Source organism: Dermacentor variabilis, chromosome 8, assembly GCF_050947875.1.
Source record: "Dermacentor variabilis isolate Ectoservices chromosome 8, ASM5094787v1, whole genome shotgun sequence".
Lineage (NCBI taxonomy): Eukaryota > Metazoa > Arthropoda > Arachnida > Ixodida > Ixodidae > Dermacentor > Dermacentor variabilis.
The window spans coordinates 104,137,604-104,164,964 of NC_134575.1; the positions used below are offsets into that span (position 1 = coordinate 104,137,604).

At 47.4% G+C, this 27,361-nt stretch overlaps 1 protein-coding gene across 1 annotated transcript in view; it reads right to left on the bottom strand.

The window, feature by feature from the left end:
* Positions 1-7,403: 7,403 nt before the first annotated feature.
* LOC142591515 (uncharacterized) overlaps positions 7,404-27,361 on the bottom strand; it is a 35,176-nt gene continuing 15,218 nt past the window's right edge. The window contains exons 5-6 of the mRNA XM_075703838.1: positions 24,038-24,336; positions 7,404-7,720 (exon numbers count right to left, since the gene is read on the bottom strand). Of these exons, the coding sequence (XP_075559953.1) occupies positions 7,483-7,720; positions 24,038-24,336 (537 nt within the window). The 3' untranslated portion in view covers positions 7,404-7,482. The remainder of the gene's footprint in view (positions 7,721-24,037; positions 24,337-27,361) is intronic.

Genomic DNA, 27,361 nt, shown 5'->3' on the forward strand with positions numbered 1-27,361 from the left:
TGCTTGAGTGGCGTAATACCCCCAGGGACCCAGTTCTGAAGTCTCCTGTGCAGATGCTCATGGGGCGGCAGACTCGGACCCTCCTGCCGGTACCAACAATTCACCTGAAGCCAGAGGCCATACCCAGCAAGGATGTCCACGACCGTCTCCAGGCCATCCGGCGCCGTCAAAAGATCCACTATGACCGCAGCGCCAGGAACCTTTTCCCGCTGGCGCCGGGACAACGCGTAACGACGTACGACGCTCTCCAGAGAACCTGGTCGCCAGCTATTGTTCTAAGGCCAGCCGCAATGCCAAGGTCTACAATTGTGAAGACCGAAGACGGCGGTGAAATCCGTCGCACAAGAGAGCCCCTGCGAGAGGCAGCACCTCAACCGTAGCCAGAATCAACCTTGCAGGGGCCCTCAGAAGACGACCTCCAGCCTGGACAACAGCAGTTACGCAGGAGCACAAGATTGCGTCGGGAATCCTGTCGATACCCGTTGCCAGGTGAAACTTCTAGACCTTCTGATTATTAGAGGGGAGATGTGGCCATATCACGCTGTCATTCTGATAGCGCCCAGACTGTTAACACGTGACGTCTACGTCACCCATTTCCAAGTGTACTTATATCGCTCCCTCCCATGAATAAAGGGCTTTTCGTTACCAGATCGCCGGCTTGCCTACAAGGATGGCGAGCTCCGTAGCTCAAGGGAAGACAACTGCATTGTTCAGGGATCGGTGCGGTTCTCCGCCAGTCTAGGTAGCCGCGAGAGGGGTGATCAGTTTAAGAATCAGTCACACTGTGCGGGTAAGAGACCGATCCGGGCCGACGAAATGTGTACCGGCCTGCACGAGGTGCGAGAAGGCAACATGAAAGAGAGTTCGAGGGAAAAGTGCCGTAGAAAGAAGCGCGCTAAAGATCGGAATGCGGTGGCTAATGTAGCGCAGCCAAAGACAGCGAAAGACGCAAAAAGCAAGAACGCAATGAAAAGAAAGGTGCGGTCGTCGTTGACGACATTGGCGCATCAAACACGTTCAAGCCACCGGTCAAAAAGAGACCGAGAAGCATGTTTCGCGTGAACACTGACAAAGGGCACGGGGCTGTTAAGTTCCTCGTCGTTCCGCCGTTCTTTTCGGAGTGCAGCATGTAGGGCGAAGGAGCGCAAGGTGGCAACACGTGACCAGGTGGTAGGGAGTTGCGACGCGGTCAGTAGAGTTCGAGCTGAAAGCGGGGCGCCAGGAAGCAAATTGGCCAGAAACTGCAACGTGTTGAAGGAGCTGATTGTGTGTCAGCCCTTTTGTTGTTCCTGGGTAGCCAGAAGAGCTTTCGCACCGCGACGACCTCGAGTACGGCTCAAAGTATGAGTCAGACGTAAACGTTTGGAACAGGAGGCCAAGAGATCTGCCGTAGAAGTGAAACGTGGTGTTTGATTTTTGAGCATTTGAAAATTATCGCGATTTAAGACTCTTTCAATATGTAAGCTAGGAGCTTTATGTTTTGTTCGAGAAGCTCGGAGACTTGAAAGAGGCGTTTTGCGTAAACCTTTAATTTCACGAGGAGTTAATTCATGAGTAGATAGCCTTTCTTTTGTGTGTGTGTGTGAGTAACCTGAGTGTCAAGGTTATTGGTGAGAGGCCTATGGTAACGCGCGTGTGTATTAGTTAACCTTCTTTTTTTATGTGGATTTTTTGTTTTTTAAGGTCAAGCGCGTAGAATTTCAGTAAGTGCATAATTTGCACTGAAAAGCGCTCTTAGTTTCTTTAGCGCGTGTCCTTTGTGGACGGAAGGAAGCAGGTTTATGACTGGGTTGCTCGTGCGTGTTTAAGGCGGCCGTATTCTGACTTCTTTAGTGAGCGTGCATGGAACGAGTTAGTAGCAGACGCATTTTTAAGAGTTCTGCGGTGTGCGTAAGTTACGCAAGTTTGGTTGTTCGTTTAAGGAACGTGTCCTGTATAGACTAAAGGGACAAATGTGAGTAAGCGTGATGAAACGTTTGCGTAAGATGCAAGCACGCGTTCGGAATAGGGGCCACAAAGCTAGCGCGATTCTGAATACGTACCGGTGGAGTTGGCCAGACCGTTCAGTGGCAACAGTAATATAATATAATATTTGGGGTTTTACGTGCCAAAACCACTTTCTGATTATGAGGCACGCCGTAGTGGAGGACTACGGAAATTTTGACCACCTGGGGTTCTTTAACGTGCACCTAAATCTAAGCACACGGGTGTTTTCGCATTTCGCCCCCATCGAAATGCGGCCGCCGTGGCCGGGATTCGATCCCGCGACCTCGTGCTCAGCAGCCCAACACCATAGCCACTGAGCAACCACGGCGGGTTGTGGCAACAGTACGTGAGATAAGTACGCCACTGCGATAACGTAAGAACATGCTGTTCGTGAAGTTAGGCTGCTTAAGTTATATTTGGGTATTGATATTTGAGATCCTTCGGTTTAGTTCTGCGTAGACCTTTACTCTTGTGCAGCGCGACGGTCTAGTTTGGTCGAACTCAAGGGGAACGTGAACGCTCGCTTTGGCGGCACGAAAGTTTGGGGCAAAATTTGGGGCTCCCAGTTGAGTGGCTTGCATTGAAATTTTGATGGGACGCCTGGTGGGTTAACAGCTGATTCCGGGCGTTTGCACGCTGAGTGGTATTGTGTTGCCGGGATCGACTCTTCTGTGCCAGTTGTTGTGAGATGGTTGAAGGCATTCCAAGTGCGGAGGCGTTGCAGAGAGTAAAGCCATCGTCTTGCTCGCCAACCATTCTCTTCCTACCCAGCGGTTGCCAGCACTGGCCAGGCGAGATTTTCCGGGCCATGGAGGAGCTCTTAGGATCGGCCTGCAGCTATTTCAGCCCGCTGCGGGTGCGTCGATCAATCCAGGGTGGTGGCGCCCTTCAGAGAACCAGCGAGGACAGCGCTAACTAACCGGGAATTTCCTTTGGAGAACTGCGGACTACAGCAGCTCTGGAGTTTAGGGGCGCCGGCTGGGTTCGGGCGTGACCACCTGACTACGGGGACGCCAGACAATGGATACCACGACGACTGCGCTGCAAAGGTCGTCGGCCCTCGGGGAGAGCACCGAAACCTGTGCGTCATGTGTGTGCGTAAAACCCCTACCCTCTTCTCACAAAGGTGACCACGAGGACTTTCTATGGTGACGTTGAACGATGACGTCGAACGATGACGTCGAACGGAATGGTTATAAGCGGCTGTTGTCGGCTGCTAGAGCGTGCTCGTCGTCGTGCTCTGTGCTCGAAATGTACTCGTGAGCTGTGTGCTCGTTCGCTGTATGCTTTGTCTTGCGGGCTCCATTTGATAGTCACGCTAGACTGTCGATGTATGTCTTGTTTAAACTGTAAATAAGGCAAATAAATTCTGCTCGCCTAGTCCTGTCGCCCCAAGTTCATACAATCGTCCTACTAGCCCGACTCCAAATCTTATAGCGCACAGGTAGCCGGGCAGGTCATGGAGGACAGCTCCTCATTGATGATGTCGCGCAGGCCAGGAACCGAAGGCTGAGGCTGGAGAACGGGAGGACTCAGCTGGCCACACGCTTGGAGCTCTTCGCGTAAGAGATTCCTAATCAGCATATGCAAGTCCGTATCCGAGGAAGGAGGCATGTCACAGGCGACAGGTTGTAGACGGATGGCCTGCAGTGCATCCAGGTGTTGGCAAGGCGCGATCACATCGTTTACGGTATCCAGATTCTTGATCACCAGTGCGTTGAACGCGACGTGGGCAATGCCCTTAAGGATATGACGAACACGATTAGATTCCGTCATGGTGGCGTCAACATGGCGACAAAGGGCGTGGACGTCCTCGATATAAGATGTGTATGTTTCCTCGCGAAGTTGCATGCGCCCATCGAGGTTTGTTTTTGTGACCTCAGGATGGACGTCCAGGGCGCCGAAAATCTGCCGAAGCTGGTGTTTAAATTCCGCCCAGTCAGGCAAGGTGCTCTCGTTGTAAAGAAACCAAGTTTAGGCAACTTCAGTGAGGTAGAATGCGATGTTGCGAACCTTGTGCATATCATCCCACCGGTAAGACTCACTACCGCAGTCATAATTGTCCAGCCAGTCGTCAAAGTCGTCACCACGAAGGCCAGCCAACATGGTGGGATCACGCTGCCGCATGCTGACGGTTCATAAAGGAACGGCCGGTGGTGTAGAAACAGTGACGCTGGAGGTTCCTGGTAGATCTTCATGGGGCATGGTGGCGGAAAGGTGGAGCAAGCGGCGACCTGAACGAAGCTCCAGGGAAACTTGAAGGCATAGAGGACCAAGGGATCCATATCAGCCTCCACCACTTGCGATACGGATTTTAAACCTCGACAGTTAATTTAGCAGATCGCGCGCTGAAGACGATGACCATGATGATGACTCATCATGGCCAGCGTGGTCATGATGATGAATATATACAGATGAACAAGATGAAGGAGTAATATAATGCTCACAATTTAATCACTATTCTATTCACTTTGCTGAGTGCTTGTAGCCTCTGCCTTACCAGGCTATGAGCTATTGCATTTTTCCTTGCATACGAGAGCATGAATGCTTACTGGGGTTTGAGCCATTGATGATAATAGCCTTTGTTCACGGAGAACAAGAATGCACGGAACCCTACCCATACACAGCTTCGCTGTATAATCACGAGCCATTCCACTCTGTTAAGGTGGTTGACCAGCGAAGATGGTTAGCACACGAAATGGACGTGACACATAATTTTGAACAAAGGTGCGAGCTCATTTACTATCTTAATCGGTGGTTATTGATGCAACAGTATCAAATGGCCCATTTAGCGAAAAAGCTGGCGTCTGTAGCAGCGAAGCGGGCACTGAATTTTCATTGTCTGCTTCGATACGCCATGCGCGCACCTCAACGGAGCAGAGCGGCCGAAAGGAAACACTGGCGCACCAAGTTCTGCGTGAGGGGAGAGGGCATCGCCGTGAGGCCACGTCACGCTCGCTCTCGGAAGCCAGTGTTATCCGCGCTTTCCATGTCCGGGCAAGCTCTCGCCTGCGTTCGCACTTCGCCTCGGAAATCTCTATAAACAACTAATGCGTAAAACTGAATAAATTCAAAGCTAAAAAACACAATATGAACTCGAGTGCAAGAAAATTTACTGACGCATAAAATGCTACCTAAGGAGAAATTTCAGTGCAGCTCTATACGTGAAAGATGTATGCGTTTTAATTTTCTTTTATTATGACTATATTAATTTTATGCACCGTTTATACTAGGACGGACGCTGCCTTCCGCAGAGTCCGTCTTGAGTTTTTTTCTTTTCGTCGTGCCCTTTCCGTACCACATACCATCCTCATACACTTTTGTCCAGCTCTCTCTTCGCTATCGCCGTGTTTGCTTTCCCGCTGCGTTCCGCGTTCACTTTTTCCTCCTTCGCTGTGCTCTTTCGCACGGTTATGCCGACGCTCAACGCAGAAACGGCCACCTTAAAGCTGCGCTCCAGAGGGTTGGCGGTGGCATGTGTTCAAACAACGACACCACGCTCTGCAGCCGAGTGGTTTACCCATTGGGCTAAACAAGCTTCTCCTAGATGGCAAGCCTGTTCTCCTTTCTTTATAACCTCAGGCTACTCAGACCGAAATTTCAATTGCCGAGCCTGGCGTGAAGGAAGTGGTCACGTGAAAATCATCGTGGCTTGCTCGAGAGTGTCCCCATTAGGTTCTATGGCAGTCACGCAAGGTAGCATGACGTAACGGATCGAGGTGCACCGGCCTTGTGCTATAGAGGAGGCATTGGCCGTGTCTCAGTGTGCTTGTTCGCCCACGAGGAGTTCAGGACTCGAAGGCTCACTCAGCGGTGTTCAATTGGACATTAATGATTTGGCATTGCCAGTTCATAAGAGGTGCATAGGTGTCCTGGGATTTCTTTTTAATTCATGATAGCGCTTGCCCTATGTCTCTGTCACTCTTTGCCTTCAGTTCAAAGTTTGGGCTTTCTTTTTTTTCCATTATTGATAGCGTCTGTCATCTTTCTGTGTCTCTCTTTCCGTATCGTTTGACGTTTGCTCTTTCCTTTTTTTACATTCGTTATAGCGCCTGTCCTGTGTCTCCACCTCTCTTTCCGTCTCGTTCAAATTTTGCTCTTTCCTCTTTAGACTCATGATAGTGCATGCCCCGTGTCTCTATCTCTCTTTTTATACTGTTCGAAATTTGTGTTTTCCTTTTTGCCATTAGCGATAGCGCCACTGTTTCTCTATCGATAGGAGTTTGCTTTTTTTTCTTTTTTTACATTCATGATAGCGGCTGTCCTGTGTCTGTGTCCCTCTTGCTGTTCCGTTTTAAGTTCGCGTTTTCCTTTTCTCCATTCCCCTTGGAAGGACACATGCGTTTCCCTTGATGGCGGAAAGGTTATTAATCTCAGTGTGTTCTTGAAGCAACCAAATACCAGTTTCCTATTCGCTGGCCAGGTTGCTCTGATGGCGATGTTACAAAGGATGTTACAATGTCGACATCAAAGGGATGGAACAAAGCATGTAGTCACCCTTATAAGTTGCGCACTGAGGCAATAGAAGGCTTAACACAAACATACGGTGCTAACTGAAGAACAATCTATCGTAGGGGAGACATTATCACCATGTATTTACATCAAGAGTACACAAACCACAAACACACGACGCAAATTCAAGAAGGACAAAACATTATGTGCAAGATATCGAACCCTGTTGGCCTGAAGGAACAACGGAGGAATTCAAGAAAAAATCAGGAACAACAGAGAAATCCAGGAACAAATTCAGGATCAACTGAATATTATATAGATATGTTACCATGTTGATTTGGTTCATGTAAAAAGTATTAGAAAGAAATATTTGAGGGATACAGCATTCATGTCACTTGTATGGCTTCTATCGTGGAGTAACTTGAATTGTGCTGTGATACTGATGTTTGTAATATCAATTGCGCATTTCACGTGCCTACTTAGCTTCGAGGGAGAACTCCAGAGCATATGAACAGGATGTAGAGTCAACCGATTCTTTAACAGTACCGAACGAGCGTGGACAGGCCACCCGGTGAGCGCCCTTTAACAGTGCGAATGGGTGAGATCAGGAATGCCTTGTTTATCTCTTGCTGATCTCATCGCTTTGCGCCGTTACAAGGCGCTGACCGGCCAGCCATTCGACGCTCACGTGTTACTCTTAAAGAATATTTTTTTGAAATATCACACTCCTTCCTAAGGCGTCATGTGATAGGCCGAAAGTATTCGTGAAATAAATAAATTGGTTAGCTGCACACACCCCTATGCTTCAGTATCACCATTCATCAGTACTTGTTGTGAAATGCGTTGTATCTCATTGTTCAAAGTACGAAAAATGGGAGTATTCGTCGGCGTCATTGAACCTATACAAGCTTTATTTACTAAGAATTCTTTAAATGAGTGCCTCATGTAAGAAATAAATATTTTTGCGGTTCTTCCAGGTTTGGTGGAACATTAGGGACGGCGTACGGGTGCCTCCGTGGCGCTCGGGTTGGTAGAGGGACGGCTCTACGTGGAAGCACAGTAACACAACTTCTGCCACAGGCTAGGCGGCAAGCACCCGGTCTGGTTGGCGTACCAGTCCAGCCTCTGCACGAACAGCAGCTTTTGCTGCGAGCCATCGCGCACCTCGCCGTACGCCTCGAAGTGCGCCAATGGCCGGGTAGTGACCAGAGCCCGCATGACCATCTTGCCGCTCTGGCGGACGTCGAGTGCAAAAGCGTCTGTCACGGTCTCCAACTTCCACCTGCAGCGATGATACCGAGTTGCTAAGCACGATTGAGAATATTCCAAAAAATACTCTCCGGTTGAGCAAATTGAGATTTTAATGGGGCAAGAGTAATTGCGCCTGTAACTCGCCTGGGTGAATTTTTTTGGTCTCTAAACAAGAAACAGTCAACTGAGGAGCAACCTATAGGATGTACAGTTGTAGAACCATTGTTTATTCGTTATGGGATGTGATTATTTATTTCTATGAAACTAAATATGTTCAATAAACTGAAGGGTTCATCTCCAAGTAGGAGAGCTGCATGGAGAAGTAGGCGGTATGTGTAATATACTTTGAATAATTTTCTTCTTTGCGTTTCCTTTTATTGTGATAGCGATTATTTGGGCTCTCAGAGCGCATTCATGCCATCGCCATCGGCATTGCCGCGATGCTCCCCATCAAGTCCAAGTGCGATAACATCGCAACCGTGCGCCCTATGCTGCGGGTGCGAATGAAGGCTCTCAAAAGTTAGCCGAAAAGAATAGTGGCTATATTTCTCGCGCGCAAGGGAATACGGCTGGGAGAAAGCGCGCAGTCTTCCATCGCACGCAAGGCAGCAGGAGGGGAAGGAGGGGTTCTACTCCGGCGGCGGCTGTGTATGACGCCGCTAGGAGCACCCGCGCGGGCCCTATCTTGAAAGCTGTCTGCGCTGGGCATGGGAGTCTAGGCGCACCAAGGGCTGATAGCTGCGTGTACGCTCTACGCGTACCGCTTAATTCGCGGTGAAGCGAGAGTTGACATGAAGGTCGATTAACTTGCTGCGGCTGCCGCTCTTCCTCACGCCAGCGCTTTCGCAGCAAATGTGGGTGGTCATCGACTGAGACGGGTTCAATTGGCCCGTGCGTGCGTTACACCATGCTTGTTAACTTGGTAAGTGTTTGTGTGCAAGGTCGCAAGGCCGATAAAAAGAATACCCTTACTTTTTACAGCTGTCTAATAATTTTCAATCGCCATTGATGTTGTGGCTTTCGGGCGAAACTGCAACATTTTCTTTACTTTGCCTTTCATTTTATACTTTAATAATAATATTTGGGGTTTTACGTGCCAAAACCATTTTCTGATTATGAGGCACGCCGTAGTGGAGGACTCCGGAAATTTTGACCACCTGGGTTTCTTTAACGTGCACCTAAATCTAAGCACACGGGTGTTTTCGCATTTAGCCCCCATCGAAATGCGGCCGCCGTGGCCGGGATTCAATCCCGCGACCTCGTGCTGAGCAGCCCAACACCATAGCCACTGAGCAACCACGGCGGGTTTCATTTTATACTTTACTTTGGATGACAAGAGCCAATAAAAACTTTTAGAATGATTGTTAACTGTTCGCTACAGCCGATTCTAGAAAACAAAGCTCAAGTGCACTAGGTCAACTGAACAATCGCCCTTTTTCGTAAGATGGAATACTCAGACGCTGCTTCAGGCCGTTCTTTCCGGAGAAGGCACTGAACCCGTCACTGGGCTTCTTGAGAACATACGGAATGAGTGACAGACGATAACAATTGTAGTGCGCTACATCGCACTTATGTTCAGTTGTATGTGGTATTCTATAAATATATTTTTAGCGCTCATGTTTTTCTATCATCTTCAATTCTCTCTACCAGTTTCTTCCCGCACAGGGCAGCCAGCCAGTCTATGCACCAAATAATCTCTCTGTTTTTCCTGCTATTGCTCCCCTCCTCCTTCGTGCAACTTTGCAGGGTGTTGTGGGCTTTGTTCATTCGCTATCAAGCAGCTCGTCCTAAGTTGAAGTCGTAAAGTTCACAAAAGTGCAACGACCACTTTCTTCTTAGAAGGTGCTCTCAACATGCGAACGCTGAGTCTCTTCTAACAAGTGCACATCGCAGTCGGTGACAGGTCTATAATATATAGAAAAAGCCAACGCAACAAAGCTGTCTCTCTGCGTTTTCAGCAAATGTTTTCTTACAGGAAATAAATGTACGAATTGAAGAAGCCGAAGTAGTTGAGTAACGACGAACACTCCTAATTGTGGTCATTTGGCGGATCCATGTAGCAAACAGGACGGGCCTGCTTAAGAAAAAACCTTTTATTTTTCCTTCGTGAGGAGGAGGAGCAAGTACATGCCTACTCCACTGTCTGATCGTGAAGCCCGTCAAGGAGGGCCAATCTGAAATGAAATGGCCACCTGGCCTCCTTTAGCGTGCACCTAAATGTAAGCAAACATTTTTTTTTTTTTGCATTTCGCCCACATCGAAGTGTGACCGCCACGAGCGCGTTCCAACCGACGACGTAGACCTTAGCAGCGCCAGCCACAGTCACTGAGCTACCCCGGTGTGTAAGCGTGAGGAAGAGGGGAACTTAATGAAAAAAAAACGTACACGCAACAGTTACCGGCGGATAAATATTGTACAAAGGCCATTGAAAGGTTTAAAGATTGCTTCCTCACTCATAGGTTAGGTGCACCACAAATTATGAAAATGTAGTTTTATAAACGCCTATGTAACTTGCCAAGTGTGAAAGCCACGCCCATAGCTAAATCAGCTGCGCCATATTCGCTTAGCGAAGGTGAAGTATTGAAGGTGAAGTACGGAAGGTGAAGAAGGCGAAGGCGAAGGTGAAAGCGAAGGTGAATGTGGTGTATGAAGTATTTCAAAAGGAAGGGCTCAGAAATTCAAACACGGAAATATATTGTGATATGCGCCCAATAAATCCCAATAATCCCAATCCCACAGAATCGCAATAATGAAAGGCGTCAGGCAGGAACATACGATCTCTCCAATGCTATCCACAGCGTGTTTACAGGAGGTATTCAGAGACCTGGATTGGGAAGAATTGGGGATAAGATTTAATGGAGAATGCCTTAGTAACTTGCGATTCGCTGATGATATTGCCTTGCTAAGTAACTCAGGGGACCAACTGCAATGCATGCTCACTGACCTGAAGAGACAAAGCCGAAGGGTGGGTCTAAAACTTAATCTGCAGAAAACTAAAGTAATGTTTAACAGTCTCGGAAGAGAACAGCAGTTTACGATAGGTAGTGAGGCACTGGGAGTGGTAAGGGAATACATCTACTTAGGACAGGTAGTGACTGCTGATCCGGATCATGAGACTGAAATAATCAGAAGAATAAGAATGGGCTGGGGTGCGTTTGGCAGGCATTCTCAAATCATGAACAGCAGGTTGCCACTATCCCTCAAAAGGAAAGTGTATAACAGCTATGTGTTACCAGTACTCACATATGGGGCAGAAACCTGGAGGCTTACGAAAAGGGTCCTACTTAAATTGAGGACGGCGCAACGAGCTATGGAAAGAAGAATGATAGGTGTAACGTTAAGGGATAGGAAAAGGGTAGAATGGGTGAGGGAACAAACGCGAGTTAATGATATCTTAGTTGAAATCAAGAAAAAGAAATGGGGGAAATGGGCAGGACACGTAATGAGGAGGGAAGATAACCGATGGTCATTAAGAGTTACGGAATGGATTCCAAGGGAAGGGAAGCGTAGCAGAGGGCGGCAGAAAGTTAGGTGGGCGGATGAGATTAAGAAGTTTGCAGGGACAACATGGTCACAATTAGTACATGACCGGGGTAGTTGGAGAAGTATGGGAGAGGCCTTTGCCCTGCAGTGGGCGTAACCAGGCTGATGACGATGATGATGATGATGCGCCCAAGGAAGTTCCCTAAGATATTTTTGTGACCGTAGGTTGCACTATAGCACGGGCAAGTATGAGAGCCATTCCCGCTATGATCATTGTGCTGCATCGCAATATTCGAGAAACATTTCTGTCGCTGCACAGAAATGTATTAAACCACTTGGGCTAACAAGCAACTTCGACGTTTGTGAACAGTTTATCAGCTGCCACCCCTGCGAACAAAGTACAAGGTACCTGCTAACTACTACACAGGGTGTTTCAGCCCACCTTGGGCGAAATATTAAAAAAAAAGAAACATACGTGCTAAGTGTGTCGAATTGGCGCAGTATTGTTCTGAGTCATATGAAGCGCACCAAGATATTTTCCTCAATCCAAGCTGGGTAATTAACAAAGATTGCTTATTAAACATTTTAAATAGTAACTCAAGCGAGAAATCAATAGATAACTTGCAGCGCTTGTCCAGAAGCATTGGATTGTTTAATCTATGCAAACTGCCCGGCTTAACTTTTTCCCACCGTTTCTTTAATGTCCGTGACAAAATTTTAAAGATACCACGTGACTGCCACCCAACGCGCCGCACATTTAGTGCACTCAATGTCCGCTGTATGAATTAGCAAAGGCTGCTCCGCGCACACAGATCGATCGAACAGGCTGTCGGTGACCGCGGTAGATGTCGAGTGACAAAAGGGGCGCACCGTATTAAGAAAAAATATACAGCGAAAAAGTGACTGCCACGTGCCAATGCGATATGGGGCCGGAAGCAGCATTTGACGCAGCGCAGGCCTCTTTTTTTCTTTTTTTTTCGGACCATTGAAGAAAGTCGATGAAGGGCACGAGGCTGATCGCGTGATGCAGGACGGAGATGAAAAGCATGCTGCCTCCGGTCCCATGTGGCATTCGCACCTGGCGGCTGCATTATCGTTGAAGAACTTTTTTTACTTAAAACGGTACGCCCATTTTGCCACTTAGCGTCCATCGCAGTCAACATCAGCTTGTGCAATCAATCTCTTTGCGCGGAGCAGCCTTTGCTAATTCGGTAAACTTACATTCGGGGCACTAAAAGCGCAGCGCGTTAGCCGGCAGTCACGTAGTATTTCTTTTTTTCTTTTTACATTGCACGCACTTTATAGAAAGGATGGAAAAATAAGAAGGGCAGTTATCTTAGCACAGATGAAATAATGATTTTCTGAACAAGCGCTACGCCTTTTGTGTTAGAGATCTATCGCTAGATCTTGTATTGCGAAAGCTTATTAAGCAATATTTGACAATTAGCTTGGCTGACGGTAAAAATATCATGACGAGCTCCATATGGCTCAGAACAATACCGCGCCACTTCGAGACGCGTAGCGCCTATGTTTGTATTTTTAATAGTTGACCCAAGATAAGTGAAACACCCCGTATATAGCGTGTTAAACTAGTTTGGGATCAATGCTGGGCAAAGATACTTTGCAATTGTACCATGATACGATAAAGATACCCGGGCAAGAAGTATTTAAGAGATACGAGACATTACCGATGTTATTGTATCCGCTACGACACTTTCCATTTGTATCTTAACATACGTCAGTGTATTCTCAAATTTCTTATAATATATATATATATATATATATATATATATATATATATATATATATATATATATATATATATATATAATGTACGAGCGAACGCGTATGTATAGCAATGTTTGCTTGGAAATTTCTTATCACGGCCGAACCTTGTCTCATTTGATGGAATGCCTGTTACTATCTCAAAATTTTTGTCTTTGTTAGTCAAAGTATACATTCACTCCGAGACAATTTATCGGGGTTACACGAAAGCTCTTAAACGCAGCGCTGTCAGCGGTTTTTGCCTGTCACTTTCGTACTTGGTGGGAGTCGCTGCTCTGCTTGCTGACCAGCTGGCGGGTCGCCATATAATTACAAGAACGTCAACAAGCAGCCTCTCCACGATGGCGCAAGTACCGGTGCGGAGTATTGCTTTGTCCGTAAACGTATTACCGTTTACGCAATGCAAGATCACCGGACAAGTGTACTGCAACAACGTTGCTAGCGACATTTTTTTGTGACGCATGGTGTATACAAAGAGCACATGTAGCTGCAATGACCTTCATATTCTACATATCTGCTGGCGCAAAGGGTTCCTTAGGGACATCTTCATTGCCGCGCAATACTTTGAGAATTTTTATTCTACAACAAAACTTATGCACCCCAATACCGTTTCATACGTATTGTAGTAGCACAAAGTGTCGCTGGACGCCGACGCTTTTCACACTGCTGCCACTTTTAGCTCTGCTTACCTGATGATTTGTAACAATAGGAAATCGAAGGGTAATTGAAAAAAATAGATCAGAGTAAAATACAAAGGCGGGTTCCGTATCACACAATCACAATAAAAATCTGGAAACACAGTACATGCGGCACCACTAATAGCAATGACATTTAAGCATGAAATATTGTCAACTCACATATTAAGGTGAGACAACAGAAAATTCAGTGCCTGTTAAAAGTAGCGTTAAACCGCTCGTGTGGACGCTCATGAGAAAAACGGGAGTATTTGGCATTAAAATATTTCTACAATCCTCTTCTTAACGTTTTTAACATGTTGCCTGATAATTTCCGTTATTATAACGAAAACTCAATGTCGCTATTTTACCAAGTCTTAAGCAGAATGCTACTGAATGCTCCAGGCACTCCCAGATTACTTTCTTTTTCTCCACAACGTCACCTTGACATAACAGTAAACTAAAGTTGAATGAAAATATGTATATATTAGGAATGGTGTAGACAGTTAAAAAGATAAGAACAAAGAAGAAAATTTATTTTGGCAGGCAGTTACAAGAGACATACCGCCGCAAACAAACGGGAGAAAATAATACAAGGACCTACGTAATGTATGGCATGCAAGAACGAAAGCAGCTAAAAAATTACTAGTGCTAAAAAAAATTTATCGTTTAAATTTTTTTTCAATAAATACAGCAGAAAGAACACAGATACAGTATGCCAAGCTATACTCAGGTAAAGGCTTGTTCTATTACATCTACCACCACTATACCGGTGGCGCAGTAGTTGCTAGAATCTCAGAGATATAAGCCACAGCGGCTCGAACCGAGAAACGGTTCGATGTCTACAAGCCCCTAGACACACGATAACCCAATTCTTGCATTCATCAGACTTCGTAACAAAGCACCAGGCAAGAGAAACTTCAGAAATAACACTACGGCAGCATCCGAATTTGCGCGAAAGACGCCGCACGCATTGGCGTATGCAACACAGTGCGGTGGCTACGAGAAAGTGCCATGCAACATGCAGTGTTAGTTGCATCGGCGCGATGCAAGTAAAACTTAAAAAAAGGACATGTTGCTTTGTGCAGACGTGCGTGCGCTTGTTTTTGTCGCGACAGCGCGAGCGCTAGCATGTGACTCTGCTCTACCAATAGCCACGCGCATACCACATGACCTGCACTTGCTGGAGAGCTGTGGCGGAAAGATAAAGAGATGGCGGTGCTTTTAGTTATATTTACGTGACATAATGGCAGCAGTATCGGCTTCAGAAGCGAAGTTTAGCCGATGTTTATTGTTGCGCGCGGTGATCATGTGATAGCAGTATCATGTATCCTAAGATAAACGATACATTGTATGATATTGCTACGGAACAGTATTTGCGATGACGAAGATGCGAGCAGTGTGAAGACGACGACGACCATTAGAGGCTAGCGCGGGCTGTTGCTCTCTTGACCAAGTGCGGCGGATTCAATTGTAAATATACTTGTATATAGCTTTTCGTCTGCGTCTTCCTACGTAACATATCTGGTGGAGATGGACGTTCCCTGTACCTCGTCACGGAGCTTCGCATTGGACGGTACGTCGAGCCTTCCTTTATGGCTCCCGGCGACCACAACTCGACTCCGCCGGCTCCGACTCCTGCTGCCATGTCGACGACCTACATCCCTCTCCCCACTCCCCGTGATCCTGGCGCATTCTCGGGCAAATATGGAGAAGACGTCGAGGACTGGATCAGCCTGTACGAACAGGATAGCCGCAATAACCGATGGTACCCCATACATACTCACCAACGTAGTATTTTACCTCAGTGACACACCTAGAGTTTGGTTTCGGACGCACGAAGATGAGCTCAGCAGTTGGTATTCGCTTTAGCAAAAGATCCAAGACTTGTTAGGCAACCCCTACGTTCACCAACTTGCCGCACAGAAGGCGCTTTCCGGCCGTGTGCAGACGTCAACAGAACCCTACGTCACGTACATTCAGGACGTCTTGGCTCTCTGCCACAAAGTTGATGCACACATGACTGAGTCCGACAAGGTTTCCCACATCCTCAAAGGCATTGCCGATAACGCCTTAAATTTGCTCGTTTTCAACAACGTGGCGACGGTGGATGCATTTACAAAAGAGTGCCGCCGCCTGCAACTCATTGAAAGCCGACTTATCGACCAGCAATTTTTCAGTCTGCCCAACACCCCAGCGACATCTTCCTGTGCCGACACTCCTCATCCAAACAACACTGGCGATGATACCAGGATCGTCCGGCGTGAGATCGAGGCAGCCTATCAGGCTGCCTTCGACTCCAGCCCCTCCAGCGCACATGCAGTCACGGTTTCCCTGATCCAGGCAGTTGTCCGCTAGGAGTTCGCAAACATGGGTCTTCACACCATCTACTCGGCCCATCGCCCTGATAACCACACGGCTTCTTCGATTCCACCCCGTCCCGCATCTTCTTACCCACCACTTTTCCACAACCCATCCGAATCGCGCAATGCTGACGACAAGCCCATTTGTTTTCACTGCCATCGAATCGGGCACATTTGTCGGCACTGTCGCAGTCGCTTGACTTCACCGACTCGGTCTGCTTCAACTGCCTACTCTCGCCCCTCAGGTTGCCCTTTTCGTTCCTATGCCACACGCTCCGATAATGCCGCCACTGATTCTGCGCCGAACCGCCCCTATTCTCGTTCGCCTTCGCCCCGTAGAGCGACAATCTCGCACTCCCCAGCCCCGTCGCTCCTATTCGTCAACTCCCTTCGAACGCCGCTCCTAGCCGGAAAACTAGACGATACAGCGTCACGAGGTGACGCTGCATTGTTCTCTACGCCGCTAAATCATCTACTAACCCGGCCCACTCTTCTGAACCTTCTTAACGTGCAAGTCGATGGTGTTTCCGTGTCTGCTCTTACAGACACTCGGGCGCATTTGGCGGTAATGAGCGCTGACCTTCGTAACCGGTTGAAGAAAATAATCACGCCCGTCACCACGCCTGTTGTACGTGTCGCCCATGGCGGAACAGCCCCGTAATTGGTATGTGTGCCGACCGCGTCTCCTCTGCCGATTGCTCCACTATCGTGCTATTCACAGTGACCGCCCACTGTCCTCACGACATGATCCTCAGCTTAGACTTCCTCTCCGCACATTCTGCGCTCATCGATTGTTCCGACAGTACTCTCCGCCTTGACCTGCCTGTTCTGGATCCCGCTGAATCACACCCCAGTCGCCTTAGTTCCGTCGACTTCGTTCCCTTACCACCTTCAGCACTGACTTACGTTGACTTAGTGTCATCCTCACCAGTCCCCGACGGTCATTACATCGCAGCTCCTATGCAAGACGCCCTCCTCACACACTGGATCACACTACCTCATACAGTTTTATCTATAATGGCGAATTGCGTCTGCCTGGAGTGGTCAATTTTGGTTTGACGACACAGGTGCGGCCACGCGGGATGTCTCTGGCCCAGCTTTGCTCATTCGAGGATCACTGAGTAGCATCTATTGCAGTAGACGACAATTAAACCGATCCTCCTCTACCATCGCAGTCGGCAACTTGTACCATCGCCGACTTACAGAAAAGGATTGCGCCCGACATGCCGTCTGAGAATGCTCGTGAGCTCTACCACGTTCTGTTTTCCTACCACGATATTTTTTTTTCTTTAACCATCGTCCTTTGGCCCAAACTACAGCTGTTAAACATCGCATTAATACCGGCGATGCCCCTCTTATTCATCGCCACCCCTATCGAGTATCACCGGTAGAGCGTCAAGTTATTCACGCTGAAGTTCGCAAAATGCTTGCCAAGAACATTATTGAACCGTCATGTAGTCATGTAGATGGCTCATGGCGCTTTTCCGTGGATTATCGGCACCTAAACAGGGTTACCAAAAAGGACGTGTATCCCCTACCTCGGATTGATGACGCAATTGACTGCCTCCACGGTGCTCACTATTTCTCCTCTATTGACCTTCGCTCCGGCTACTGGCAGATTGCCGTGGACGACCTCGACCGCGAGAAGACTGCCTTTGTAACACCCAACAGTCTTTATCAATTCAAAGTGATGCCGTTCGGTCTATGTAACGCTCCTGCCACTTTTGAACGCATGATAGACTCCCTCCTACACGGTTTCAAATGGTCCACGTGCCTCTGCTACTTGGACGTCGTTATAGTATTCTCCGCAACGTACGCTACGCACCTCGAGCCCCTCTCAGCAGTCCTGGACGTTTTTAGTTGAGCCACCCGGCAACTCAACGCATGCAAGTGTCAATTCGGCTGTCGCCAGATTACCCTCCTTGGACATCTCGTTGACGCGAACGGAGTGTAACCGGACCCAGGCAATATCCATGCTGTTACGCACTTCCCTGTTCCGAAATGTGTCAAGGACGTGCGCAGCTTCATCGGCCTTTGTTCGTACTTCCGCCGTTTCATGAAATATTTCGCGGACATAACACGACCACTAAACGAGCTTTTTTTTAATAAGACACCCCTTTCCAGTGGGCGATAACGAGGCCTCTGCATTCTCGCATCTAATAGACCTTCTCACAACACCTCCCGTTCTGGCCCATTTCGATCCTTCTGCGCCTACCGAAGTCCATACTCATGCCAGCGGTCACGGAATTGGCGCAGTACTGGCACAACGCCAGCACGGCCACGACCGTGTTATCGCTTACGCCGGCAGGCTCCTCTCTCCCACGGAGCGCAACTATACCATCACTTAGCGTGAGCGCCTGGCCCTTGTTTGGGCGGTTGCGAAGTTCCGCTCATACTTATATGGCCGACCCTTTTCCGTTGTCACAGACCGTCACGCGCTTTGCTGACTGACGTCGCGAACTTTCTTTTGCGTGACATTACCTTGCTTCATGGCGCCCCGCGACAGCTGCTTACTGACCGTGGTCATAACTTCCTCTCGAAAGTTATCGCCGACATTGTGCGTTCCTGCTCCATTCAATACAAGCTGACTACCTCATACCATTTTCAAACCAATGGCGTGACAGAGCGGTTAAACCGTACTCTTACGGATATGCTGTCCAAGTTCGTTTCCAAGGGCCACCACGACTAGGACATTGCCCTTCCTTACGTCACATTTGCGTATAAATCTTTCCGGCCCGACACCGCCGGATTTTCTCCATTTTATCGACTATGCGGTCGAGAACAGACCTTGCCCCTAGACACGGCACTTCCTCCTGCAGCGATCTCAATAAGCGAGTATGCGCGCGACGCCATCGCCCTCGCCGACCATGCATGCCAGCTTGCCCGTGCTCGATTGACGGCCTCGCAAACCACTCAGCAGCGTCAGTACAACGCCCACCACCGTGACGTGCAGTTTTCGCCTGGTGCGCTCGTGCTCCTGTGGCCGCCCTCTCGTCACGCCGGACTTTCAGAGAAGTTCCTTTCGCGATACACAGGGCCCTACCGCGTGCTGCGCCAGGTAATGCCTTTGACGTACGAAATTGCTCCTGTGAATTCAACCTCATCCTCTACTCTGGCATCAAGTGATGTCGTGCACGTCAGTAGGCTCAAGGCCTACTACAGTGCCTCCGAGTCCCGCCTTCTGTCGCTCCGGGACGGCGCTTTTGCCGCCGGTGGGTAGTGCTACGGAACTGTATTTGCGATGACGAAGAGGCGAGCAGTGTGAAGACGACGACAACGATTAGAGGCTTGCGCGGGCTGTTGCATCTTCACCAAGTGCGGCGTATTTCATTGTGAATATACATGTATATAGCTTTTCGTCTGAGTCTTCCTACGTAACACTACATCGGAAATTCAAGTACTGATACGCGTGTCGCCAGACGTATCATGATACAAATACAAGATACCCAATGAGTATGTAAAAAAGTATCTTCGATACATGTATCTTCGATACTGCCCAGCACTGTTACCGAGGTAAGGTTAGGTTAGCTTAGATCCGAGGTGGTCCTTCCAGCCAATGAGCTTTGCGCATGCAGCGTCTCGTACAGTCCGCGACCGTCAGGGACAGATAATCGAATTTGCCCAGTGTTCACGTTAAAAGAAGCGTTGGTGTAGTTGATGACAGCGCACCTAACCTAACCTAAGGTGACCTAACCTCGGGTTATCCATAATACAACCTATCCATGATACAAATAGAAGATGCTCAAAGTGATTCTGAGATAGTATCTAAGATACATGTATGTTAGATACTGCAGCACTGCGTGGGATCCATACACCGTAAGATATCGCCGAAAACTAGACATAGTACAGGGCCTAGCCTCCCGGTTTATCTTTGCCAAATATCGCCACCTCCCCTCTCCAACGGGTCCTTGCAGGTCAGCAAATTTATATACGTAAAGAACTGAGGATAACGCTCAAGATATTCATTTTTTTTCTAATTACTCACAATAAAATTTAAATTTTTGCACCTAACTTATTGAAAGAGGGGCCATGTTTGGCAAATAAACTGGCTAATACTGGACACAATGACACCAAACAAGGGCTCCTGTTTGGCACAAAAACTGGTTCAAACTGGACCTTTGTGGCAGCCGTACTGCATGGAATCATATCATTTAAGTGATCAGGTATGGGGAAGAGCTTTTCTTTGGCTATCTAGACTAACACCTATAGAAAAGTATGTACGGGGCCATTTTTTATGTTGCATAGGAAGTGCGTGACCAATAGCGGATATTAAGGCCTTTACCAAAGCTGCATCTAAACGTATATGCACACACATATACAAACACACAAAACGCTCTTGTGGTCTGTTTTCTTTATTAACATTTACACTTTTGCAATGTCCTGACTCACTAACGACTCGCATCACACGCTATCATGCTCGCGCGCAAACACACACACAGAACGCAAGCAGCATACTGAAAACGTGGGTGACAGACCTTATTGACGTTCTTACATCGAGTACCAACACGTGCATAACAAAACAAGAAACCAAGCCACCGTGCCAGCAGCGCCCGATGCATGGAAAGCACTGCTCATAAATACTACGCACCCGCAGAACAACACTCAAAAACAATCCGAAACAAAGTATGTTGATGACACCACTCTACTCAAAATGTGTCGTACATCACGCTGCAGAAACAGGAACATATTGGAACAATCACAAACGAAACGACGATATGCTGCAAATATGAAACCGATTTTCCGGTTTTAACAGGTTGACATGGCCGCTTCACAAAATGGTGTGCTCGCAAAATAACGTTGCTAAAACACGCTGTATAACTCGCATAACATCGAAATACTACGCCGTCACCATCAATGCGACGTATATTACAAGAGATGATGCAAGCAACATAGTAGCCACGACGTCTATCAGGAACTTCCACGGCCTCTTGCAATCGCATGATCTGGAAAGTTACAGATATTATATTCCTATCTTCAGCTGTCACTGCGTACGCGCTGCATTCCGCGGCCGAGCCATGTGGTAGTTTAACCGTGGGAATGCTGTGCCGAGACAAAATGTGCTGCTTTTAGTGTGTAATAACGATCACTAGACCCTTGCGCCCGTGTAACGCTGTTGGCTCGCCGTATGTTTCGTGAAATTAAGAAATTCGCAGGCGCTAGTTACAATCGTTTGGCGCAGGTCCGTGGCGATTGCAGATGACAGTGAGAGGCCTTCGTCCTGCAGTGGGCATAAAAGAGTCTGCTGCTACTGATGATTATGATGATGATGTTGATTCAGGTGGTGAGCTGATGTTGATCATCGTAGTTCTCGCCCATTCACCCTTTCTTTCCGGCTCATGAGAAGTCCCTGGTACCATCGCTGCTATCGCACAGGATGACAGTGCACGGGAGAATTTGTTAAAATTTGGGCTATCACGTGATGTAGTTCATCCAGAATTCGATCATACGCCTTTTTGATTATCCATTTCTGAGAGTCCCACACTATCGGAGGCGTTGCTTCCAGCCAATGAGCTTTGCACATGCAGCGTCTCATACAGTCCGCGACCGTCAGGGACGGATAACTGAATAGGCCCAGTGTTCACGCTGAATGAAGCGTTGGTGCAGTTGATGACACCGCACCTGTGACACGAAGGAGCCTTTGCCGAGTACGCACCGAAAAGTAAGTCCGGCGCTTTGCCGCATTCTTGTCGTTTTTCATTCGTGAGGTGAGCCTTCTAGTACAAATCACAAGATGATTAGTAAAGCTACAAAAATTAATAATGTGTCTTTCGAATGTTCGTTGTTTATGTCGCTGTGCGCATTTAGCCTACATTTTCATAAAAATTGCCGGAGAACGTATTGATGTTGCGAAGAGATTTATCATTTACTTGCTTTCTGCTAATAAGTATTCTAGCGGCGGTGATTGTTTGATAAGAATTGGCGCAATAATTGAAGCAGCCAAAGTTACTGCAACACCTCGGTTTGAGAAAATTGATTCACCTCGACACTTCATAAGTACGTGCTAGACGAAGACGAAAGGAACACGACAGGACTGGCGCTACTTCCAACAGGCGTTTATTTCAAACGATCGTCTATTTATGCTCTGCTCATCAGTTACATCGTTCACTCATGATCATACACACAAAAGATTGTATGAGTGAATCAGATCATACAAATGATTGTATGGTCAATCAGTTCATGGGTCTAGATACCTCGAAAGGACCGTCACTTCTTTTTCCTACAAAAGCAAAGATGGACAGCTGACACACTTGTCACCGGCTTTCCTGATAAAATACGCATCAAGTATTTCGCGTTCTGTTATTGCGTTTTCTTTCCTTAAGGCAGTTGTGCTGGCAAACATGCGTGTGTATGCGTACTTTTTGGAGCGTTCAGCCAAGTGACTACCACGTTCATTTATAACGTCATTATTGTGCTGTCTAGCCCTGTCATTGAAGCACTAGCCACTTAGTCCTTTATAAACGCGTCCACAATCTATGGGCGTTTCTAATACGCATCATATGAAGTACATTCGGTGTAATCGATCCAGTGATTAGTAAGACATAGCATGCGTTTCTGGTCCTTTTTCTTTTGAAGGTTGCATACTGTTGACAATTTACAAGGCGCTGAAAAAACTTTATTGACATTGTGTTGGTTTGCGACCTTCTTAAATTAATGTCAAACCTTATGGGGGTATGGAATTACATGTACAGCTCTTTTGTCACAATCTTTGTTTGGGCACTTCCTTCCCCGTTTAAATTTTTAAGGAATTTCTCACAGAGAGACGAAATAACAGACGCTGGAAATCCTGCGTGTTTCAATCTGTCTATTTGGCAAGACACTCGATGCTCGATTTGGCGAACACGTGACTTTTGCAAGCAACCATGAAGGCATGAGTTGGCAATGCCCCTCTTTATCAATTTCGAATGTGCGCTATCGAAAGGCAAAGCACTTTTCTTGGAACTTGGTTTATATCTCACGCTGCATGGTAGTCTGACTAAATGAAGATCTTAAGATCTTGAAACAGAATACAGTTGTCATTGAGCAGTTGAAGTGTAAACTTGAGCCCCGAGGAAAGATTCGGGAACATTTTTAAACAACTTGCGATTCACAGCGCACATATACTGAGGAAGTAACGGTCACACAGAGAGCAAAGCAACTCCGCGCTTTTTCACTTTTTCTCTGTCGGTTATTTCCTTGACATCCGTTCGATGTAAGCAGCAACAAAATTAGCTGTTACCAACTTTTCCAAGCTCGAACTGTCGCACTTGGTGTTTTTCGTCTACAATATGCCCACATGGAAGTCGTAGTACTGGTATTTTTTGCATTTATGAAAAAGGTTTATTATTTCCTGAACAATTTCTTTTGTTCTAAACATGATATGGAACTTGCCAGTGTTTATTTTAAAGACATAATCGGGTCGGAAGTTGTTTCGTATTTTTATGCTGCCTTGGTGCATCAAGCATGTGCAGATGCTTAAAGCTTGTAGAATGTTGATGAATATTAGGATGAAGCTATGAAGGATGGCCTCCCGCTAGACATGCGGAGTTATGCTTCGGGGAGTACTTACTAGTTAGCCTTACAGTGTAATGCTGTTAGGCCTATGGGTGCTGTAACATTGCAGCTCCTGCAGGTGATCAGCGTTACAGCAACATGAGAACCTTTGTAAGGAGTAATATTGTGCAGTAGTATTAAGGTCAAACCAGAAGTGACTACCTTTGTTTACACTGAAACTTGGATCAGCCAAGTTTAGTTCGATATTATGGTACATGATTTCTATTTTGAAAAACATGTGGCTCTGTGCCAGGTGAAAGCCAGCTGATGCCATATCACAATGTCTTAGCTAGTTGCTCGTTCGCCCACCACTCGCAAAGCATCTTGACAACCAAAATAGCGTATTAATCAATCAGGCATCAGGTGCGAGGAATCTCGTGATGCGTGGCGGGTGCCCTCGAAGATTAAAAATAAATAACCATGCAATTAAAGGAAGCTGGCATGTGCATCACGCGTAGCCGTCGATCCAGAGTTCTTGTGGTTCACAAGAAAGCAGCCTTTTTTTGGTCTCACCTGATGCACATAGCAGGGAAGTTGGCTTCGTTTAGACTGTTGAGGTAGTCCACAACAAAACTGGCGAAAGACTGCACCAGGATTGACGTCTCGTCCAAGTCGCTGCCGGCTGCGACACATTCGCAGAACTCTGCAGGCACATAGGCTTCGTCGCAGTTCCTGTCCGGAGGCAGGCGTCCCAGCAGGCTAAGGCCCCTCTCTGTGGCGAGGGATGCATTAAAGCTTGCGTCGGGGTAGCGGGAGAGGGCCACGAGAGTGGCGTGCATGTCGTATGCAGTCACCAAGCGTCGCTGATTCACCTGTGCGCGAGCAAGAACTTTGTTACGTATCAATATATATCAAAAGTGTATATACTAACGTTAGGCAATCTGTTGAGAGAAATTGGGCTGCTGAGCACGAGGTCGCGGGATCGAATCCCGGCCACGGCTGCCGCATTTCGATGGGGGCGAAATGCGAAAACACCCGCCTACTTAGATTTAGGTGCACGTTAAAAGAACCCCAGGTGGTCGAAATTTCCGGAGTCCTCCACTACGGCGTGCCTCATAATCAGAAAGTGGTTTTGGCACGTAAAACCCCATAATTTAATTTTTTTTCTGTTGAGAGAAAAATAAAAATAAAAGCAAGGTACAAGCTTCGAAAATAAGACCTGCTTTGTTCGGTCATGTGCGTCTTGACAACCGAACACCGTGGGTTATAAAATTGTACCTTGCACCATATTTTACAGCGCAAGCTGTAATCAGCTCAATACAATAGCCATTTCGGTTGGGGATAGTATCGTCCGTCACTGGCGTCCATCGCAGATATCACCAGGAATAACAAAAACCCAGTTCGGGCCAAGATCGAACCCGGGCTCTCTGCGCGGGAGTCAGCTACTCTACCGCTGCACAACGAAAGCGCTTGCTCGCTGCTGCAGAGAGATATGCGCTATACAAGTTGGGCCCGAAAAGTCACGCGATATGAGATGCGTGCCACGTATCCATACGTGCACACTTTGGTTTGCGCCTGCATATTATTGGGCCAGGTGGCATGCCATGTAGCAGTTACATCGTGTCGCACCACTTGTCACGCGATGTGAGATGCGTGCCGCTTAGCGTCGATACGTGCAAACTTTGCATTGCAGTTGCGTTGTATTCCGCCAGGTGTCACGACTTGTAGCAGTTGCACCGCATCGTGTCCAGTGTAAAAAGATGTAACATCTGCACCGAGTAGCCTTGGCACCTGTGTTTGCTCTTCGGTACATGCTATTGCTCCTCCTCGCAATGTACGAACCGCTGCTTCTGAAGCGAATCGCAGAGCTACGTGCACGAATGCTACGATGCAACGTCCCGCTATGCAGACCGCTATCCAGAGAGCAGAAAAAGCCGGTGCTCGCCGTTGACGCCGGGCGGACAGTTCAGTTTATTCTTGTCAGCACGATGCAAAGAGAACTACACCGCGAAGGCCCTCTTGTGGATGCCCCCGAAAATGCAGACCGGCAGTCTCGCCGCCAAGACCGTCGAGTGCGTGCGGCCATCTACAAGTTACCGTTTTCAGGTAATTTACAAAAGTATCAAATTCAGTCGCTCCTGCAGCTTACGCTGTGTTTGCGTTGCGTGCACTGCGCGATGCTGTTACTTCTTTAATAATCTTTTTCGTTGGACAGCATGACTAAAGTTAGCTGGGGCATACTATATACATTGCAGTTACTGAGGGAAGCCACTGAAGTTAGTAAAATGAGTACATTGTAAAGAAGTTGGTGGTTGCACAAAAACAGATACGTTAGTTTGTGGTTCTAATTAACGTAATAAAGCAGCACTAGCGCAATAAAATCCAAAACACTAACGCAGCACGAATCTCACGGGTTGGCTGTCAATGTTATTGCAATTAGCATTCAGCCAATGTAGGGACGCATTCTATTGCAGAAGTCACGTTTAAAATCTATAGTGGTAGTTCTGACACTTCCGTTGCTTCGGATACATCCGACATACATTGTATCAGGTGTTTACCAACTTTTCTGTGGCACCCCCTGGCCAAAATCAGCCATATGCATGACGGCATGACGGCAACTGTATAAGGACGCATGGACGAAGATTACAACACGATGGATGAACACGTGGGTTGAACGACAGTCGCATGGCGACAGTGGCGCGATGATAATGAGACTACGATTCTGACAGGATTACCATGGTATAAAGATGCTATCATGAGGTCAGTATAGTGAAGAGGAACATATGACAACAATCTCGTAACGACAATTTATGGCGACAACAAGATGACGAATGTGGACTGACGGTGATGGAGCGACCACGACGGCAGGAGGATGCAGGCATGAGAACGGATATATGGAAGTGAATGCTCGACGACGATGCTTTGACGGCAATGTTATGACAACGGCGGCATAATGGGGAGTGAATGACAATAGCATGAGCATGATAGAATCGCGAAGACGGAATGCCATTTTTTTAATGACGAAGGTGGTATAACTACGATGATATAATAGCAATAAGATGATGTTTCTTAAGTGATGGCGATGATGAAATGACTGCGTCACGATGACGGCTTCGCGAGAATGCCATGACTATGACTTTGTGAGGACGATGGCACGGAGAAAGTTGGCTGAAGAGCCGAATGACAAAGTTCGAATTACGACCATGGCTATATCACGATGACAATATGGGCACCAATGCATGACGACGACCTCACCATGATGAGGCAATGGAGATAAAAGCATTAAGACGGTGTGAGGACAAAAGGATGAAGATGAGTGTATTTTGAAGGTGGCGTGACGACGACTGTATGACGAAGATTGTATGGCAACAATGGCGTAAGGACAACTCTATGGCGACAACCAGATGACGAAGCTGAACTGCCGTCGATGACATGACCACTACGGCAGGAAGACGAGGGTATGAGAATGTTTGCATGACAGCGACTGTTTGACGACGAGGAAATCATGCCGATTTTATAACCATGGGGTCATAATAACGAGTAAATAACGGTCGCGTCGTTGCAACACAAGGAAGAAGATCGAATGACATCGATGGAGCGACGAAGGTAGTATGACGACCGCGGCATAACAACAGTAAGCTGGCGCTGTTTAAGTAACGCAACGATGGCATGACGACAGTGGTATGACGATGGCTCTTTGACTACGATGGCGTAACGCCCCTGGCATGGAGAGGCAGATGATGAAGTTAGAATTACGATGACCGGACCACTATAGTGGTTTCACGACAGAGATATGACAACGAATGCATGACAACTTTATGATGACGAGGCACCGACGGGGATAGTATGACAACGGTGTAACGACAATAGGATGACATTAAGTCTATTTTGATGATG